Consider the following 22807-nt stretch of genomic DNA (forward strand, 5'->3'; position numbering starts at 1 on the left):
TCTGGCCTGCACCTTTACAGAAAATGCCACTCGAGTGAGAAAAGTACAGCTGTGAACTGCAGTTATATGCACAGCTCTGCTCAGCAGCACCAAACACAGTCATAGCCAAAACAAGCAAGAAAGACCCTGGGAACACCTATCTAAACAGACATGGTGAGTCTGCTCTCCAGCCACCCCAAACATGGAGCCATGCTCATTAGATGTAACTCTTGCTTTTTGCCAATAACCAGAAAAGGGGAAGTCCACACAATATAGAGCACAACAACCTAATCCTCAGATGGAATTCTGACATCAATAATGCTGTTGACATGGTAAGAGAACTAGGCACCTGTACCTTTAGCAAATGTCCCCGGGTGTTTTTCCATAAAGGACATCTATGGACTACACACTTTAAGAAACATTGCTCTGAGACTTGCTAAGAAAATGGTCACTATTATACAGGACTTAGAAGATCTTGTAAAAGAGGATGGTCCCAAGAGTGACTTGTCCCTTTGGTTCCAGGCCTGGTATTGTCTCCTTGACTGTCCTTAGCCTCAATCTTATCTCACTAGCTCTGGGGACATACCCTTTCCCACCATCCATGTTCTATTGCTGGTGAGGAGTAACTCGAAGTCGGGCTCTCCAGCTGACACCCAAAGCTCTGATGTATTTTGGGGAGAAGCAAAGGAAATGCAGGACATTCCAGAGTTATTAATCAGTGTCTTACAAATGTTCCTTGCACATGAATACTACATCAGATATAAAGAGACACACCATCCCCTCCCCAGTACCAGGGAGATAAGAAGTATTCCCTGAACCCTGACTCTATCTAAACTCTTTAAACATAGCAGGAGCTAGAGCACTGGTGACAGCCTCCTCCAGGTTTTATAATACCGGGCCAGGCTATGAGCCATGTTGGCTCCTGGAAGTATTACAATTCCATCTCCACAACCCCAATCTGAGCTCCTCTCATTGTTTCTCTGGACAATTGTGACAGCTTCCAAAGTGGCTCACTGCCTTTACTATCTCCTACCACTCATCCTTTCTCTAATCTATCAATTTCCTAACCATTTCCTAACATATCAATTATTATTGTTAATATCCCTGTTTCCATCTACTAGGCTTCATGCTATTCATTAGAATAATGCTTTCAAAGCAAACAATATCACATTTTTTCTGTTTCAGAAGTGTCTGGAAAAGGAAGTAAATTATTCTCCAATTTGATTAGAGATAATAAAATGCTATACAGCTAACCAACTTTTCTTACCTCATAGGATAATGGTCTCTTTTAAGGGTTAGACATACCAAACTCAATGAAATCACTTAATTTATAATTTTAATGTTTTACTTGATTCTAGAATTAGAAGTAGGAGATATGATGTTCTGACTCAGAACTTTCCTTTTGATAGTAGAGTATAACTGTTAATATGAACAGTATTAATTTTAGTTTTTGTCAGGAAAGTTATTGTGAGACCTGAGTTGGCAGTTTTTGAACTTTTATTTTATTATTCCATATTTTTTGAGTCACTAAAGAGGTTGAAAGAAAGTCAAAATGTTCCAGAAATATTTTCCACTTTCTTTTGGTTACAAAATAGCACCCCTTTCCTCAAAAGCTTAATACATATCTCCACATAGTATACTAAAGAGGTTAAAGAAATAATAAATGAAAAAGCCATTAAGCTTATTCTATCTTTAAAATATCCCCCCTTCTGCTGTTTTATTCCCCAAAGTCATGCAAAACCACTGCTTAGAACATGTAAACAGAGGGTATAAAATATCCCTCCCCAGATTATGGTGATTCTAAACAGCATGCTAGCAAAATAGGTATTTATGGCTGACAGAGTAATGGGAAAAATTATCTGTAAAAATAATAGATCATTCATGTAGGGATTATAATGGCTCTGTCTGCCTTCATCACAAAGGAATACAGACCATGGATGGGGTTGGGACCAAAATAGACAGGTCAACATATATGAGCATAAGGCCATTCTGCCTGGTATTGTAAACTCTCTGGGTAGAAGGCACATTGTGATGCTTTGCTGCAGGAAGTTAACCTTGCCTACAAAATGAAGTACTAAAGGTTTATGCAACAAAATGCATCTACCCTTATTCAGAGTCAGGCCAGTCCTGCTCTAACTTTATAAGCCTGCTTGAAGAATGTCAGGAGCACACAGGTGACCCCTCACTGCCTATCCAAAGTATTAATTAGTAGAACACTGTATTTTCATTTATGAAGAAAGTTGCTAACTGAAGTAGAGGCTGCAAATGGTAGGGGAAGAATGGCATCTTCTGTCTATGACTTTGCTGTTTTCACTGTTCCACAAGGTTCTTCTCCATGTGTCCTTTGAAACCTCTTTTCAAAACTGCATTTATGCCATATTTATAAGAGTTATTTAATGCCTTCCTTTCCCAAGACTCTTATGCATACATATTCCTAGTCTGAATCCATGAAAAACCAAAATGAGTAAATAATTATTTTAATGAATACAGATTTATTACTTTCTAATAAACACTACTTGTCATGGACTGAAATCAAATACCAATAAAATATTTCTAAGTCTATGCAACCTCATTTGTGAATCAACAGCTTGTTTATAATATTAAGTGTAAGCCAATGCAGATGAAATGTCTGGCAACCTTTCTATGCAGGGGGTTACTCATTTTTCTCTATATTTATGTTGTTTTTTTTTGCTCTGTAAACACTTTCTTTATGGACATTGAAACGTATGTCTTGTGTATGTTCACAAAATCTTAATTTAATGTGGTGCACAGAACCATTCTCTGGGTGAGAGCCATCACAGAGTGCCTCCTTCAAGTGCTAATCTCGAGGGTGGAATGGTCAAGCCCTGGAATCAGGAGAGCCTTTGTAGCAACATTAGAGAGCTGGTTTGCAGTCTTTGAACAAGTTACTTATATCCATGGGAAGTAGTTTCCTCAGTTATAAAACAGGAAGAATAATCCTGGGAATAACACACTAATGTGAGTAAAGCTCTTAAAGATCCTCTTGTGAGAGGTGCAGTAAAAGGACAAAGTAACATTACTGGTAGCCTGTCAACACTCTAACAATACATTCAGGAATAAGCAAAAGTGACTATAAAGATAAGTAGAATCAGTTCCTGCAGTCGAATAACATAATTTTGATCACTGTGATAATCCAGAACTATAATTTAGTTGTACATTTTAAGATGATAAGCTGTCCAATGTGAACATACATATTCAGCTTTATTAAATCAGAATTATAAGCTTACTTTTGATTGGGGAGGATAATAATTTTTATTTTTATTGCATCATTTAGTTCTGATTTATTAGTATAGTTTTTTTCTATCCATGTGTATTTTATAAATAGACTTTTCAAAATTACTGAAGAAATGGTTTTACTTGAGTTCTGATTTTGTCTTCCAATTATCTACTTCATGGTCAGTTTTAAATGTTTGTAGTTATTCAAAAGACACAGACCTATTGCTTAGTGCATATGCTAATTTGATTCTTTTCATAAATATCTGTTAGCTTTGCTTCCCTCTTGAAATCTCCAGAATTGACCAAATTGAAGGAAAATTAAAAATTCTCCCTTTTGATCCTGATCTATAGAACAGAGTTTTGCTGTAATCAAAGGGCATCACATTTCATATCATAATTACCATGATTTTTCATGTAAACATAATTAATTTGCAATTCCACAGTTATTGTCCATCTTTCCCACTCCATTAAATTTAGTCTCTGGCCATGGGTTTTGCTTTTGTTTTTTTTTTTTTAATGTTTCCTCTCAATGAGATTAGAGAATTGTGGTCATGAATTTTTTGATAGCTTAAGAATAAAATTACTGTTATTGTTATTATTTTTAAGAATTTTCCATAGTCACTTAAATTTCTCAACTTTTAACAAAAGACTAAGATTTCATGAGATACTGATATTTACAGAAAATTCTATAATTCCAAACATTCCTTGAATAGTCTCATTTTGTTTTCAGCATATAAATACATACAAACTATATATAGACATATTTTCCACATAAGAGCTTTAGCATTCCTATTTGTTCCTAGTAGAAATAAAAGTAGAATACTCTGGAACAAGTCCAATATTTCCTGGAGTACATTTGAGTAGAAATATTTTCTTTCTGGGTTTATTATCTTCTCTCTCATCCCAATAGATTCTCATTAAATTATGATTAAGAAATTTAAAAATAAATTACAATCTATAAGACAGCCCTACCCATCTGATGACAATTTGTGAATATGCTTTGAGTCTGAGATAAGAATCACCTAAAACATAAAGATGTGGAGGCTGGCAGACAATGGGGATTCATAAGCATCACCTGCAGGAGTATCACAGCCACAGTCATGACCAAATGCTTACTCCCCATTTTCAAGGTAGCTTCTCTGCTCTTCTATTCATTTGCTACCCCCAAGTAAATATTTCAAGAAAGTGTTCCCCCCCCCCAAAAAAAAGAAAATGTGTGTGTTAGAGGGAGTTTCCCATCAACATAGTGATTTATAGTTCATGTACATTGCAACAACTTCCCACCATTTGATGCATAGAGGAAGGAACTCCAAGCTCCATGGAGGTCAATTAGAGTAAATACAAGAGTTGGTCAATGGAGTTCACTCATTTACTCAACTCAGATACCTCAAAGAAGAACCCTTGCATGTCCTGCAGTAGATTCAGAATATTCTGACCAAATGTCCCAATTGATCAAAGGATCAGTGTCAACATCTTATCATTTCCTGAAGAATGTCCTTGCTTTTCTCATAGGAAAAGTCTTGGCTTCTATCTTGCTCTATGAATTACTTTTACACCTCTCAGCTTACTCAAGTTCTGCTCCCCAACATTCAAACTAACTACCATCTGTCCTGAGAAAGATTTTCTTGAACTTGGTAATTTAAAGAAAACTTAGCAAACCATGGCAGCAGAATAATTTCTTTTAATGAAATTCTAAAACAAATGTTTCTACAAGGAGCCTTTCTGTTTGTGAGTTGGAGGGACCAGAACTTTATCCCTTGACTTCCTCCTTTCTTGACACCTCCTTCAGCAACCCCTGAAGGAATTCCACAGGGAATGAAAATCCTCTAAATTAGACAGTAGGAGGAAACTTCCACATGAATCCTTATTTTCCTAAATAACTCCTTAGTTCAATCTAAATATAATGCTCATCAAAATGTACCTGCCAGCACCTCAAATCTTATCAAGGAAGACTTGATTTTTCCTTTTGAGTGGTAGATTAATTTTAGAATGAAACCACAAGCTTCGTGGGTTATTGATCTATATAAGTCACCAATTAACTGGAGATCAGTTGCATTTTCATTCTTCATAATTCACAGCCATGAACTATAGAAGGTCAGAAAAATAGATTTTTCTCTCCTTTGTGTTTGTGGTTCTCCCACATTCCCATAAATGAAAACTTTCTTCTTTGGTTTTTACACAATGTTCCTATATACATGATAAGCCTCAGGAGGGCAGGAATCTTATCTATCTCTACATAGCATCATGGACTGTGCTAAACACACACTAGCACTTCATAACCATTGTTGGATAGGGTAAGAAAGAACTTTTTGAAAAAAAAATATATATATATAATTATTAGATCTGAAAACTCTGAGGTTTGTACCTACAAATTATGCATAACCTCTTTGCATATACAGAAGGGCTACTAGCAGATGATGCTTTTTACTAAACACTCAGCTTTGTTTGTAAAAGTACCTTATAACTGTTATTGCTGTGTCTCTATGCCTATGAAAAGGATGTAACAATGATGTACAAATTAAATATCAGTGGTATCCAGCAATGATAAATATGCACTGAGTGATGGGTACTGGAAGAATAAGTGAGAAATGACAGTCATCATGTCTGCCCTTTTGGAGCCTGCCCTTGTGGGCAAGGAGGACAGCATTGGGCATGAGAGAGAGAGAGAGAGAGAGAGAGAGAGAGAGAGAGAGAGAGAGTGTGTGTGTGAGAGAGAGAGAGAGATACAGTTTCCAATAACATGTGGCAGGACAAAGTTTCCTCAAATGGTGACCCAAACAGTTGCAAAATGGAAAAGACATTCACTACAAGCACCTTGAGTTGAGAGCTCTCACTTAAACAAGGCTCAGGCTTCTCTCTAAACCAAGGATGGAAAGATGAGTCACAGTTAAGAAGTAAAGCAAGGGAAGAGTATGTATAACTGAGTGAATGGCATGTACGCCACCACTCTTGGCAAATACCATGACCCAAGAGCATGCCAGAGAAAAATAATTTCTTAATTTGAGGTAAAGTGAAAATGTTTCTGAAGGCAAAAGGAAGTCTAGCAAACTCTAATGTCACTTCTTCTGTTATTATGCAACTCCATATGCAACTGTATTTTTTCCCTTACAGTACTTTTTCTTTCTCTTTTTTGTTATTATTATTATCATTATTATTACTGTGCTGGGGATTGAATCCAGGCCCTCACGAATGCCCTCACAGCCCTTTCCCCCTGGACTGACAGCAGAGCTAAGACTCTGTTCTGAGAGTGGGAGGTCCTGTTGATGGACAAGCAGTCACTGGTGAGTCACAGTCAGTCATCCTGACAAGCCCAGGTTATTATTACATGTAGTGGAGCAGTGAATTCAATGGTTAGAAACGGAATGGAGAGAGCCTGAGAAAGGCGGTGAGGTGGCCTTGAGGAAAGCCACCTCCGTGGAACAGGAAGTCTTTTCTCTTTTCAGAGCATCATCCATCATGCTGGGGGAAACGGCAGGAACATAACCTACTACTTCTTAATAGGCTTCTGCACAGAGAGTGGCTTTGAAGCAGCAGCTGCCCACAGTAAATTTCACTGACCCTTAGAGCCTTTCTCCAAGTTTTCCAACTGTTTTGTCTCTTGAGCTGCAGCTCAGTGTTGGGTCCAAGTTACAGCACCTGACTAAACTAAGAAGCCTGGCCGGTATGAGAATGGAAAGTGTTCGGTGATGTTGTCTTTTCTGAGCTACCCCAACAGTGAGACATGATGCCATTCCATCTGGCCATAAAGTGTATTCTTTCCCAGGGAGAAGAAGCCCAGCAAGGGATTTGTATTTTAAGGTCTGGTATTTTACTGTACTCATATCAAAGAAAATACAGTGAAATATAGCCTGATCCCAAGATAATGTAGCCAAGGGGTAAGGTCTTCTCAAAAAAGCAGAATTAATAATTCTAATCAGACTAAAGTCCTTTAGAATTAATTCAGGTTTTAATTTTTTAATTGTGAAGTTTCACAGATGTTTAAAAAATCAAAGACTGGTATCTGAAATAATTAATGTAGAAATGAAATATATCTGAAAATTCATCTTTTTCCTCTTCTGAATTATTTTATAACAATTCCAATTAAATTAGAAAATATGATACTAATGTATAAAACAGATACAAATTAATGAAATAAATAAACATGTTGACTTTGACAACCAAGGTTCCAAACCCTCTGCTGACACAGCTCTTATGCTGAGCTGCTTTTCCTGGAGTGGAGGTAGATCTGCTTGGCTGTTCTATGTATCTTAGAGCCCTGTGGGCTATGGAAGACCTTTATGAAACAAGAGGGCGTGACTACAGACCACAGTCTACCAGACACATGGAGGCCTGAAATCACACTGTGGGTTTTATTTCTTTGACTAAGCTGATTATTAAGAACCCTTAGAATCTCAGTTTTATTCTTTAGTTATTCCACCCCAAGCAGGGCATAAAGGAAGGAAAGTTTTTTTTAAATTTTTTTATTATTAGTTGTTCAAAACATTACAAAGCTCTTGACATATCATATTTCATACATTGGATTCAAGCGGATTATGAACTCCCATTTTTACCCCGTATACATATTGCAGATTCACATCGGTTACATATCCACTTTTTTACATACTGCCATACTAGTGTATGTTGTAGTTTTAGAGGCACAAGTTCTGAGTCATGTTCTTAAGGGCAAAATGACTCTCAGCACTGTCTATGATTACCTTAGACAAATAATCAATAAATTCTTATAAAAGTTGTTGCAATTTGATTTTTTTTCCTTAATGAAGACATCTCCTTTGGTTTCTATTAACTTTCCTTAGTCATAAAAATTTGAGGGGGGAAATGGTATATCAATTATTGTTATTACGAAAAGAAATTCTTAACATAGCTAGCTAATAGTAACAATTGTGTTCACATCATAATAATGATTATCACAGTGTGTATGGGTTAGACAAAGATCATAGAGTAGGTACTTTTCATACTTCTGAAGCCTGGAACCTTCTGCTGGTTCAGGATGGTGTGCCCAGAATAGGTGTTCAAGAAACAATGACTGATGGGATAGTGATTGAATGGGTGAGCCAGTGAACATAATTCACTTACATATGTACATGAAAGTTATTGAGTCATAGTCATGTCTTGCATGTATACACCTTTAGACCAACTTCAAAGTAAAGAAAATATGCAATTAATTTTATATTTTAATTAGTAGTGTAATAAACTCAACTAATTATGAACTACTATGAACTAATAAATAGAAAGAATTAAACCAATAATTACCAGTATACCTGAAGAATAGCATTACTAATTAGCACTTTATCTCCATATGCTAAGTGAAAAGGAAAATAACAAGCCAGTTCAGGGTGAAGAAAGAACCAGATAGACACAGATCCTAAGCAGTAAGTTCTAAGTTTCAAGACAGTTCTCATTCCATGCTTACATGGATTGAACCACTTGAAATTGTTGTTTTTGTTCCATTTCTCAACTGTCATCAGTTTCATATGGGTGAACCTAATGTTTTCATGTCGGTATTCTTGTGTTGATCTAAAAATAAAGGTAAGAAATTAGTATAGGTTAGGTGTATTATAAGTATTTAACTCTTTGAAGAGCTCTTAAATAAAATCCTTCAAAAATTTTCAGCATCTTTACATTTATAAGTCTGTATTTATATATTCATTTTGTACATTTAAATATTCATACATTGAATGCATTCAATTGGCTCATACCCATAAAGACTCAAATACTTTTTTTTGGTGGGGGGTGTATACCGGGGATTGAACTCAGGGACACTCAACCACTGAGCCACATCCCCATCCCTATTTTGTATTTTACTTAGAGAAAGGGTCTCACTGAGTTGCTTAGTGCTGCACTATAGCTAAGGTTGGCTTTGAACTCAATCCTCCTGCCTCAACTTCCTGAGCCGCTGGGATTACAGGCATGCATCACCATGCCCGGCTTCAAATACTTCTTAGCAGAATAAATACATATCTCTATTTAAAACGTTCTTTTAAATTTTTAAAGTTAAGTTATATATGTAAGCTCACAGTCATGTAAACTGAAATCAACTAAGTACCTTCAGCTTTTCCCTACTAGTACAGAAGTAGCAATACCAGGCTTCCAGGTAATTATTTCTACTTTCCTTCTCAGGGCACACAAGTCTTAGTTGGAAAAGGGAGATCCTGAGTTTCAGACTATTGCAAAAGTAAATAAATACTGGCTGTGATTATTGTGTTAAAAAGAGGATGCATATAAACAGAGATATTGAAGATTACTTTTTAATTTTGTATGTGTGAGTTTGTATGTATATATGTATATATATGTGAATCCCATATTTCAAGACATATAATATTTATTAAATACCAAGAATGTATAAATACTATACTGTTCTCAGGGAGAATACAAAAATAATTAAGACACTGGATTATAAATTCCTGCCATAAAGAGAAAAGTAAACACAACAAACAACAAAGGAAGGCAAGAGTTAACACATCAAGAAAAAGAATAAAGAAAGTGAAAATTCACTAGTAGGTTTGGCGGGGGGAGGTAGCATAATCAAGGATGGCTTTACGGAGAAGTGGCATTTGACTAGTACCCTGGTAGTTCATGACTCGAGAAGGAGATTTAGAGAACTTATAGAAAAAGGAACATGAGAAAAATAATAGAGAGGACCATAAGGGCACAGAGAGATCAGAGAAATTCAAAACTGCCCAAAGTATATGGAGGTATAGAGGACAGCATGAAGGAGAAAGGCAGAAGAAAAATTTGGTTCTTAAATATGGAAGATCTTAATTAAAGGAAAGAGTTTATTATGTACACAACAGAAAAGCAACTATTAGAGCTACACTTAAGGAAGAAAAATCCAGCAGCCATATGCAAGCTAATGGAGAATGACAGGAAGCAAAAAGGCTGGAAGTGGTACATATGGTGGTAGGGTGGCAAGGTGGGAAATGAATTATAATGTCAGGAACGTGGAGGAGGAGAAAAGTCTCAAGGACTGCAAAGATGTAAACCTAGAACTGAGCAAATGGATGTGAAAAACAGCATAGGCTGCTCAATGGACGAGTGGCCAGTCAAATGTGGGGAAAAAAGGAGGCATAAGGTGAAGAACATGCCAAAGTTTCAGGGTAGGATGAGTAATTAGTTCCATAAACAGAAACAGGGATGTGGTGATTTTATTGTATTAGAGGGACTCTGATGTAAAGGTGTTTAGCAGGAGATAGGGAAGACAGATTTAGGTTCAGGAGACAGACAAGGGCCCTTTTAGAGTTCACTTCCTATAGTTGAAAATTAATAATTTATTGATTTGTAAATATTGCATAACTAATAAAAGGTCAAGTTTTCTCTAAAAGAATCCAATTTAAAGTGTAATAAATTATAATAGTTAAATGATACAATTAGATTGTAAAGTGAGTTTTTAAAAATCTAAGAAAAGAATAGAAAAATGAGCTGCAACCTCACAGGAAAAAGGAGAAAGAAAATAACACAAAATAATTCATTCAAAGGATGAAGACTGGAAACCTAATTGGGTCAGAAGGAGAAGAAATTAAAGCAAATTCAATTTTCAACTCAAAACTTTAAAGGATACAGTCAAATGTTGTGCTAAAATAAGAAGTTGTCTAAGAATGGGTAAGAATATTTGGGACAAGTCTATTCATTTTAGAGTTTAAGGAAACATACAAACAAAAAGAAAGAACATTTTAATAAGAGGATTTGACAAATTCCAGAAGAACTGAGTGGAAATGAAATAAAAGGATACTGGGATAGGTTCACCAGAAATATGTGTTTGAGAGATGGAAGGAGATTTGTTTTTCCAGTGTTAATTAAACTAATCACCAGTATTTAAGGTTTACTGACTCCTGGTAATCCCAAATTCTACAATGACTTAGATGTTAACAGACATGCTCCGGCATTATTTCCACACATAGTCAGCGACTGCCTTTTCTTGTTAGAAAAATGAGTCACGCTCTTTCTTAGATATCCTCTTTACTCCTCCCTTTTTATTTTTTTAATAAAATTCTGAAAAGGTGGCATGTACCAAGAAAATAACACAAAATAATTCATTTTGACAACTTTTTTAGATTTGAGAGCTTGCCTTAAAAAAATTTAAAAGCAGTAAATTATTTCATTTTTCCTAATCACTTCAGATAGCTGCCAAATATTCTGAAAGCTTATATGTTTTTGAGGCTGCAAATACTTTGCTATGAAAACTTACGTATCCTAGAAAATTGGGCCATTTGAAAGTCCAATTTTGCAAGACTACAAACAGACAACAATAGCTGCATAAAACTTAAATCGAATGGAACTACAGTAGCTTGACCATGTGATACACAAGAAGCAATCCAGTATGCATATCTACCTGTCACTTAGTATCATCATATGTTTTGCAGGTTAAAGGGGATGAAATTCTGTGGACAATGACAAATTGGGAATATATGGAAAGGTACAGGTCACTCTGAGGTGTACTTAAAAGTATATCAGTCCCTGTGCAGGTTTAACAAAGGCTTTATTTTTGTCTTGCCAACAACCAAAGGCAAAAATTAGAAACTTTACCTGTGATAATCACTATACTATGTCAAGTTACAAATATGAACTTGGAGTTTTTTGAGCCAAAAAGCTATAAATAAATAAATAAACACATACACACACACACACTGCATATAGATAGAATATTGATAGATATCTCAAGTAATCCAATAAAATAAGTTCAAGAATAGCATCTTGAACTTGAATAGCTTAATTGTCAATGTGGAGTTTGAATATATAATACAAAAACCCAAGTAATAAATAAAAGGCAATAAAACTTGGACTTAGGATGAGAAAGAAGAGATAATAATAGTGCCTGACATTTCAGCTAGGACTTGATCAAGCTGGGTCCTCTGACTCTTTGACCCATGAATGAGGCAATGATGATGATGAAGTGATGATGAGAATGATGACTGCAATTTTTAAAGCACTTGCTAAGCATACATTATCCCATTTAATCCTCACAACAATTCTATAAGGAAAATACTTTAATTATTCTTATTTTGCAGATGAGGAAATTGACGCTTTCTGGAACTCGTGACAGGATATACAAGGCTAGGCAGAAGACAGAAAGACACACATAAAGATTTGACTGACAGTATCAGAAAAGAAACACCTACAAAAGAAAGATGTCAAAGAATGAGGAAGCATGGTAGAATACCAAAGTTTACATTATAGTTAAAGTCATTGGAAATTCAGTATAAACAAGAAAAAAATTAAGCGGATTTTTTTTTCTTCCAACAGGCTGTTCTCCACCTAGAAAATTAAGAAGTTGGCTTTTTGTTTGTTTGTTTTCTGCATATTTGCATTGTTTGTAAAGATAATCTTGTTCAATAATTACAGATTTAAGAGAGTACATGTTGGGGCTGTGGTTGTAGCTCAGTGGTAGAGTACTTGCCTAGCATTTGTGAGGCACTGGGTTTGATCCTCAGCACCAAATAAAAATAAATAAATAAAATGAAGGTAATGTATCCATCTACAACTAAAAGCAAATTTTAAAAAAATACATGCATTAAAGTTTTACAAATTCAGCTGGTAAAATGTTTGCCTGAGGTACTATGTAGACAAAGCTTGGTGTTTCAGCTATTTTTCAAATAACCTTGTTTTATCCGAGACATATATGTATCATTGTTCAAATCCTGAGGTGACCCAAACATACAGTTCTGTCTTCTCTATGGCAACACCAGTGGTACTTCCAGCAGGTGATAAATGGGAAACAACCTGAGGGTTATGGTTGATATCAATGAGATGACCAAGCAACAGACACAGGAGGGAAAAATCAAAGTTCATGACACCCTGCAGAAGTAGAGTCACAGGAAGAAACAAACTAAAAATGAGAGTTGCAGAGAAAACATCTGTAAGCAGTGCTACTGTTGGGGGAGGCAAACTCTCAAGCAGTTCCTTGCCAGGCAGTGTCAATGTAAACCAACACCTCAGCCTTGGGAATTTTTGCGCCAGATCAAAAGGACAGCAGCAATGCCATCTGCTGTTTGCTTAGAAAAATGGTAACAGCAGATGTTTTCATGTGCTGACCTGCCATCCCTTGACTAAGAGGCCACTTGAAAAATAATCATGAAATAGCACAAGAGAAACATCTGCACAATGTACAAAAGACCACCAATCATGCAGCATAGGAAAGAAGAAACATGCAATGAGCCCATGAAATAATTGTAGGCAGGTCCACCAAAAGTGGTGGAGGTTCTTCACATGTGCATGTCATATGAGAACATATAAAGTTGAGATCAGTACTGACCACAGAGTGGTCAAAATGCTTCCTGTGGACCTGAGTAAAGTCAGTAAGCAAACACTAATTTACTTCAAATATCCCCAAAGGTTCAAAGCTACATATTCATTTCTGTTTTCTTTTTGTTGTTGTCTATGCAATCATTTGATTTTTTTTTTGACCCATATTTTTGGCATCACTGGAATTAAACGATTAGTGGTTCCTGAAGAACAAGCCATGACTTGTAGATGAAAAAACCCTAATGCACAGTGCCTATGCAATGGGATGTCAGGATGTGGTGAGAGGTTTTGCATCTCACCTCTCCTGGTACCCTGAGCTCCAAGAGGACCTCACATCCAGAGTAAGGTTAATGCAAGTAAGGGCTTTGGAAAATGCTGAGTCACTTGCCAGCCACCAGGTGAGACAGCAGAAACTCTGCCTCAGAAGGAATCAAATGTCATTTAGGATTTGCACCTGAAGCATACTTCCCTTTCTTTTGTGGCCACACCTGCCAGCCTATGCAATTTCATCCTCTTGCTTTGAGAGACCTGCATGCAAAATTCTACACATCTCTTCTGCCACCTTATTGGCTACAAGTCCTAATGCTCCATTTCCCACCACCTAGTCATCACCTCAACCTCAGCCATTGAAGTGACCTGCTCACTTATACCTGGGAATAAATGTTATTTGAGAAATACAGAATCAAAAGCATAAGTTTTTCCATTATGCACATGGAAAAAAAAAGTTTATATGACTTGTATTTCCCCTGCGACATGTATAACTTTATGATTTTGCATTCAAATTCTGTCAAGACACAAATAGTTAAATTCACATAACTAGTTGTTCTCTCTTTTTTTATTTCTATGATCAAATAACCTGTTGCCCAATCTGTCTTTAATAGTTTCGGTTTTGGTTTTTGTAATGGGGAGGAAAAGTGGCATTGGCTCATTTTGAAATGAAAACTTCCTTTTCCTTCCTGTTCTGAAGAAGGTGTTCTCTGTTAACCAGAGATGAGAATTATGTCTCAGTTTTTTTGCTTAGCAAAACCCCAGCTCACAGTATATGCTTCCATGTTTGAAAAAACAAAGGGTTTTCAGGAAAGGTCTTACTGAAAATGCCTGTTATATCATCACACAACCATCAGAAATAATAAGGAATCTCCCTAAAAATGAAACACAAAATTGGTAGGTACCTTGAATTCTGTAGTGGCTGCCCCCACCTCTCCCCAAATTCTTGGCAAAGCAGAATGGTTGGTGATTCCTCTTATCTCTTGTGGTAAGACAACCTTGGGAGGAAAATATCACAACATAATAATTTTCTTGGTTCTAACACAAGTACCTTGGTTATAACACAAGTAGGAGTCTTGTAATAAAGTTTGTTTTCTTAAAGCCTATTAATTATATAACATAATCTATGATACTATTCATTTATATCACACATCATTACCAAAAAGAGACAGAACTAACATAACAATCTTAAAACTAAAAAAGATTTTTGTCTCCTTCAATGTTGTGGTCTTTTAAAGACAAACACATAGCATTAGTGTCTTTCTTTGGCACTTTAGGAATACCTCTTTTGGATATGCCCTTGGAGCTTTGGCTTCCCCATCCACCCCCCACATTTTCTTTCTTCTTTTCCCCTTGCTCTTCCCTTCCTTCCTTTCTCCTCATTGGTCACAAAACTTTTCTTTTGAGAATTAATTTGAACTTTGTAAATGTCAAAATATCACCTGGAGGCACCACTGGCAATAATATGATCACACTGTACACCATTTGGTTAAAATCAAGACATGAGTATAAGATGCTATATAAGTGATTAGCTGTTTGCTTCGGTGACTCAACTTAGCACTAAGGGTAAGACAAAAATATTTTGTGCAGTGGTATGACTGCTGCAAAAATTCTAAGATGGCAATTATTAGGGGTAATACTTATCTATATATATTTAATTTCTATTTTATGATGATTCTCATTCCTCAAAATAGAGTGTAAAGTCCTATATATGTAAAACTGAAAAATATAATAGTTTTAGTATGCTCTAGAATACTATAATTACTTGACTCAGAAGGCTAAGTTTTATATATTGTGTATCATTTCCTATTTCGTATTTGGTTATTCTCAAAATATATTGGAAGAAAATGTCCTATCCTGGAAGAATCTGATAATCTGAATGCCTAAGAAATTCATTAACCATAAATTCAACACATTTCTACATCAGTGCATTGTTAGCTACCTTACTATGGTCACTGCTATCCAGCAGCTATTTTTAGTCCTTAAAATTAGATCATTTACCATAGGAAAACAATATGCTCTAGCAGGTTAGACTGCATTACATTGGTACTGTCAAACACATATTTGCCAAGTATCTAGTCCATCAAGGTACTCAAACAAAAGTAGAATACAGGATCTTTACCTCCAAGTTTGTTATTACTGCACTGAGAAACAACTCAGCCAAAAGTATCAGTAAAAATTAATAGATAATGAAGTGACCCAAACAACTGAGGCAGTATTTCAAAAAATTTGCTACACTGTCTAAAATAAAAAATGTTTGGGGGCTGGAGTTGTGGCTCAGTGGTAGAACGCTCACCTAGCATGTGTGAGACACTGGGTTTGATCCTCAGCACCACATAAAAAATAAAGAAAGAAAGTAAAGGTATTGTGTCCATCTACAACTAAAAAAAAAATCTTTAAAAAAACCTTTTTAATTGGCTAAATAAATAATGGATCATGGAGAAAAATCCAGATTCTCAAAACCCAACATATAAATTAAACATGGTGCTCTGGTCTGTGTAACGTTCTGTAGAAAGATGGGTATCCTGTACAGAGTAGAGGATCTTCAGAAAATACTCTCTAAGCTGCTGTCTGGAAGCAAATTCTTTTTTGATTAAACAATAAATTCCTATAGAATGTTAGCCCTATAAAATCCTGGAAGACAGAATCAGTGTATCCTCTGAGTGTTTCTTTAGACCTAGAGAAACCCTAAGGGCAAAGACGATTTTTTTTTAGTGGCATATGAGATGACACCATCACAGAATAGGTTTTCCTTTACCTTCCATTTATTTACTAAGACACAGCCTGGGTATACACAATAACAACTATCAAAAAATCACTGAACTAAGCATTTGCTCTTCTCAATATCCAACTAGCTATCTGAAGTATTAACTGAATTTACTCCTTACTATTTTACTGAACTGGATGATCATTTTGGCACCATACAAATAATACTCTACATTTTCTGTCAGCTATCCCAATTATTTTATACCTTTTGGAGTATGATGACAATAATCCTATAGAGTCAAATATTCTGGAAAGTTCTTACAAAATATAGAGAATGTCTGTTATTATTATCATGATGTGATGTTATTACTTATAGGTAAGAGTAAAATTTCAGCACCAAATTCAACTTTAGAACTGATTTTAGAATCTTTTAAATTCCTTTTTAAAGAATTTATGCACTGAGGAAATTGTTTCAGAATATACCATCACAGAAAGCATGACTCAGGGATTAAAATTATTCATTGTGTATTATTCATATATCATTCTTAGTGTGAATATTTCTTAATGAATAAACCTGCAGTATATAAAAAATAGTAAAATATTATTAACTACACCAACACAGTAACTTTATTTTCATCCTATTGAGATCATACTCATGAATCAAAGAACAAAATTTTATAAGCACAGAAGTGTTTGAATAATAGAAGATTTAACTAAGACAGCTAAACAAGACTTCTAACTTATGGGGTTAGCAAGCACAGCAGAAAAAAATGAAAGTTAAAAAGTAGACCAGTAGACCAATTTCAAGGCTATAAAATTAAGATAAAACACCAGGAGACAGGAGGTTGGAAAGTCAGTTCAGCCTTCAAAGACTATGTGGTCTCCAAAGATATCAAGAAGCCAGGGTCAAGAAAAACAAGATTAAAATTAAATCCACTGAGGCAGAGCAGTGGATATGCCCTATTCCAAAATTAAGAACTTCCCCAAATGATAAGGAGAAAATTCCAATAGGTAAAGGACAAATACATATAGAAAATCATTCACTAAAGTAACTTATTTAGTTACTTAGTTACCTTTACTTTATTTAACATAGTAAAAATCACCCTGAGGCAAAAACTGAAGATGGTAATAAGATGCACTGCATGAAGAAGCATGATAAAGAAGAGCACGGGTATTGCAAAAATTCCATCTCTGTGTGTGATGGTCAGGTTCTATCTATCTTGTAGATGCCAAAGAGCTCACATCTTCATTAAATGTTGTAGTTAGCCAGAAATTTCTGTTCTGCACATGCTGCCTCCCTTGGGTTTGAGCAAAAAAATAAAAATAAAAAGACTTGTTCCTGTGCCAATGTGCTTTTATTTGATTCTTCTGATAACACAGAAACCCATGAAGTTGGTGAAATAACTCTCCAAGAGTCTAATATATTATTAGAAGATTTTTTAATTTGCTAATACAAACACTCCACACTAAATAATAAACCTTTAATTTTAAGAAATGCATTTGTTTGTGCTACTTTTCCAGGCCTAAATTAAAGCAACATTTAAAAAATATATTTCTTAAAATTCACCAAAATAATGTTAATAATCATCATAAAATATGAATAAATAATGCTTAAATATAAACATCTGGCCTTTTATCTGACATTAAGTGTCTCTAGACTTAAATACCTATAAAGTTCTTAAATGGAAAAGTTATTTTTCTTTTCACTTGAATCTTGAATACAAGATTTTTTGAAACATGATATAAAAGTCTTCTAGACAGCATGTACTAAAGGAACACATTTTCAGTAAATAGTCCATATTTCTGAGTTCACTTTCACAACATTGCTTCATCCTTTTCCTCACCTAAAACTAAAACTTAGATGTGGAAAGAAGGAACCATAAGTCTGGCTGCCACATCTGCTTTACTTCACAAATATTTTGGGGTGCCTATTTATACATTAGGCCTTGGTGTAGGTGCTAATATAGAGCAGTTAACAAAACAGACTCAGGTCATTGTCCTTGAATATAAAATGTGTTTCTTAAAGGTCTTTTGGTAAACAAAGAAAGGTCTACTTCCATTAGTTTGCTAAGGCTGCCATAATAAAACACCAAAGACTGGGAGGCTTAAGCAATGGAAATTTATATTCTGCTAGTTCTGGAGTTTGGATGTCCAAGATCAAGGAGTTGGCTGGATTGGTTTCTACTAAGGCTTCTTCCTAAGCTGCCAATAGCTACCTTCTCACTGCTTTGTTCTCACATATTTGTCCTTCTGGGCACACATATATCCCTGTGTCTCTCTAATTTCAATTTCTTCTTCTTATAAGGACTCTGAAAAGGAGCCCATCTAAATGGTTTAATTTTTGTTCAGTTACCTCTTTAAAGATCTATCTCCAAATAAAGTCATATTCTGGGGTAATGAGAGTTAGGACTTTAACCTACAAATATAGGAGATGGGGGAGGGTGGCACAATTCAGCTCATAATACTACTATAAATAGACTATACTTTAACAGGAATATATCTTTATTTCACTTTCCTTATTAAAAGATAGTTTTTCTGGTTACAAAATTCTAGGTTTACAACAATATAAAAATGTTATTCCACTATCTCCTGGCTTTCATTGTTGCTCAAAAGAAGTCTGCTGTTGTTCAACTTTAATTCCTTTTTAAATAATTTGTGTTTTCTCTTTGGCCTTTTTAGAGTTTCTCTTTTTGTCTTTGTTTTATTGAAGTTTCATTATGATATGTGTATATAGATTTTTAAATTTTGCTTGATATACTAGGTTAGTGCTAGGTTTACTTGTGGAGGAGTACATGTTTTAGCTGTTTTTACACATCTGTTTTTTTTTTTATATTGCTGCTCTTCCATTATCCTTATTATAACTCCTAGACATTATATTATATGTGTAGTGAACCTTTGAATTGCATTCTCCATGTCTCTTAACTTGTCCATTCTACTTCCAATCCTCTTTATCTCTTTGGGCCACTTTCTGATAATTTATTTAGCTCTTTCAGTTCATTATTTTTCTTGTCTGTTCATAGGTTTTATGTTTGGCTTAAACATTGAGTTTCTAGCTTCAACTCTTTTCCTTTCATTTTTACAAGTTAAGTTTAGTGTCTTTTTTTTTTTTTTCAACTGGTCTTGTGATTGTCAAAGTCTTTGTGCATTTTAAAAATTTCATCTTTTATTTCTTTAAATATTTTACAATTATATTTACACTTTTTAAATCTTATAATTAAAATATATAAAAATTTGTTGATTTAAGCATTTTGAAGTTTTGTTTCTACTGACTTTTATTTTTTACCTGATTATTGTTAAAATTTGTGTGATGACTTAAAACATCCCAACTCTGGGAGATGGTTGGTCTCACTGTGTGGAATTTCGTTCTCCTCAAAACTGGAGTTTTATGACCCAGATGTATTGGCTTCTCCAGCATCTCTGTTCATTTGTTCCTTAGAGTCACCACCATTCACTTGAGCAGTTTCAATGAAAGGTAACCAGAAAATAACCTTCAGATCTTCTTTTTCAAAGCATGTGGCCAAGGCACTTCACTGCTCAGCAATCGGCAAATTGACCTTGTTTATCAGAATAATGTTCTCTTTCTCAGCATCTGTCTCTTTGACATAGCATTCCAAATCTTTGCATCTAAACAAGAGTGGGTTTCGAGCACCTATTTGTGGAAGAGTATATGCTTAAGCTGTTTTTACACATCTTAGTTTTTAATTTTTACACATCTTAGTTATTAGTTTTTTAATAATAACCTGAACCACCATATCACTTCTCTCGATGACCCTCCAGAGTTAGCACCAAAAATCTAAATTTCATTGGAATAAAGTCAATATTAACTTTTGTTCCTCCTCTGGCCAGATAGGCCATTTTAGGAAGTTATCTTTATCTGTCTGTTTCAGTTCTTCTAGGCCAGGTTTTTGTTGTTGTTGTTGTTTATTTGTTTGTTGTTGTTGTTGTTGTTTTTAATTCAAGTTTGGTCTCCCTGGTATACACAATAACTGTCTGTTTTCTTCATGGAGTTTCTTAATTCTCCGGCTTTCTTCAAAACACAGCAGTCCAGTTCTAGCCTCAGCCAGCACAAACTTAATATTAAGCTTCTCAACTATGAACTCTTCCTGAAAGTTCTACAGTTGCAAGAAAGTCATCAAGAGAGCTCTGTTCAGTCACAGATTTAAGATTAAGATGACCCCAATCATAGCCATCATTGAGTTCACTGGTGTGCAACCATGGGTCAGTGTGACAATGGCTCTGGCTCTTCTAAGTCTAATGGCAGAGAGGGGCCTTGCCCAGAAACCCACTACCCAACATTCTCTTCCAACCCATCTGTCTGATGACTTTTATTTATTTATTTATTTATTTATTTATTTATTTATTTTTACCGCTGACAAAGATGTGATATCTTTAATTATACAATAAGGTTCTAGACATCAAAGAAAGGCCAACAATCCAACAGAAAAAGGAGAGATGATAAAAAGTTAATTCATAGTAAAAGATATAAAGATAATTCTTAAACAAATGGAAATATATTCAACTTTATTCATAATAAGAGAAATACAAGTTAAAACTACACTGAGATACCATTTCTCACTTATCACATTGTCAAAAACCTCAGTCTAACAATATACCTCGTTACTTGTAAGGCTGTGGTGAAACAGATACACCCACACATTGCTGGTAGAAATGCAAAAGGATACACCACCTATGGAGTTCAAATTTAGCAATATCTACTAAAATTATAAATGTAATTTTGGGGATTTATCCAATGAAATATCTGCATATGTATGCGATATCTATTCACTGTAATACCAAAAACTAAAAACACCCCAACTATGTATCAGTCAGGGACCACAGTCATTAAATAAGAGTGTACATTCACATAATTTAAGACTCTAAGGCAATCATCTATGTACTGTTATAAGTGGCTTTCAAAATAGTGAAAATGCTCTAATGCTCTGATGTGGAAAAACCTCCAGGTGTATTATTAAGTAAAAAGGCAACATATATAACCATATGGAGAGTATGGTACTTTGTGTAAGGGGGCGGTAGAATAGCTATATACATTTATAGTGTTTGTAACTGCAGAAAGAAACATTGGAAAGAGAAAACAAATGAACAAAACTGATACCAAAGGGTGTTTTTTTTTTTTTTTTTTTTGGTGGGGGTCAACTGAGTGGACAGGGGTAAGTGAAATGTTTCAAAGCACAACTTTATTTTTAATAGCATTCTTTATTGTTTAGACAAAAGCTAATTTTGGCTTCACCATTTATTTATTGCTAAAATAAACTCAAAGCAAGTATGCAGTCTCTTTTATACTAGAGCAAACCAGGAAATCAAGACACAATTGCCATCATGAAATTTTTTTTTTTTTTTGATACTGGGAAATGAACCTAGGGTGGCTTAAGCATTGAGCCACATCCCCAATCCTTCCTTTTGATCTTTTATTTTGAGAGGCACATCTAGCTGATTGGCTCCTCAGCCCCAGCAACATCTAGCTGATTGGCTCCTCTGCGGTGATGCTCATTGGACTGTTTCCCTGCCCTTTCAGACCTCGGAGCTGCTCATTGGGGGACTTTTTTGGCTCCGCCCACGTGACCCAGCCAATCGGCCTCAAGAGCAGGAGGATTGTGGGAGGTGGAGAGAAGCTTGTGGGGGAGAGAGAGGCTTGTGGAAAGCCGGTGGTGGCAGTTGAGGCTCTGAGGGTTTTTCCTGAGAGACTATTTTGTTTGTTGTGTGTGGTTCTAAAAATAAAGTTAGTTTCTTTTGACAAGTGGCTCCTGATTGTGCCCAGCCAGACTGCGGCATTTGGTGGCCCGTACGGGGAACGAACCCGCGACCTTGGCGTTATCAGCACCAAGCTGGTATGTTTTAGTTATAGATATTAAAGATTGTTTTTTTTCAATTCCAATTCATCCTGAGGATAGTCCACGTTTTGCATTTACTATCCCTGCACTGAATCATGAAGGTCCTGATCAGAGATATGAATGGAAAGTACTCCCTCAAGGGATGGCTAACAGCCCAACTATGTGTCAAATTTATGTTAACAAAGTAATCCAGCCACTTAGAAATCAAAATCCTGAACTACAAATATTTCACTATATGGATGATGTATTATTAGCACACAAAGATAAAAACACATTGCTAGAATGTTATGCCACACTTACAAACTTATTAAAAAATTATAATCTAGAGATAGCAATAGATAAAGTACAATTAAATTTTCCAATTAATTATTTAGGAGTTCTATTATCCTCAACCATGGTCCGTCCACCAAAAATTCAAATACGAGTAGATCAACTCAAATCACTTAATGACTTTCAAAAGTTATTAGGAGACATAAATTGGATAAGGCCTTATTTAGGTATACCAACAGGAGAGTTGGGACCTTTATTTGATA

General features: G+C 35.3%; 1 protein-coding gene across 5 annotated transcripts in view; it reads right to left on the bottom strand.

Moving 5' to 3' along the window:
* Slc25a21 (solute carrier family 25 member 21) overlaps nt 1-22807 on the bottom strand; it is a 519050-nt gene that overhangs the window by 296954 nt on the left and 199289 nt on the right. For 2 of the 5 annotated variants that reach the window (XM_046461040.2, XM_046461038.2), the window contains exon 2: nt 14625-14717. The exons of the other annotated variants lie outside the window; for them this stretch is intronic. In XM_046461040.2, the coding sequence (XP_046316996.1) occupies nt 14625-14717 (93 nt within the window). The remainder of the gene's footprint in view (nt 1-14624; nt 14718-22807) is intronic. 5 annotated transcript variants of the gene reach the window in all.

Source organism: Marmota monax, unplaced genomic scaffold (genome assembly GCF_021218885.2).
Source record: "Marmota monax isolate L192 unplaced genomic scaffold, Marmota_monax_Labrador192_F-V1.1 WCK01_AAM20220418_F8-fsc00001, whole genome shotgun sequence".
Lineage (NCBI taxonomy): Eukaryota > Metazoa > Chordata > Mammalia > Rodentia > Sciuridae > Marmota > Marmota monax.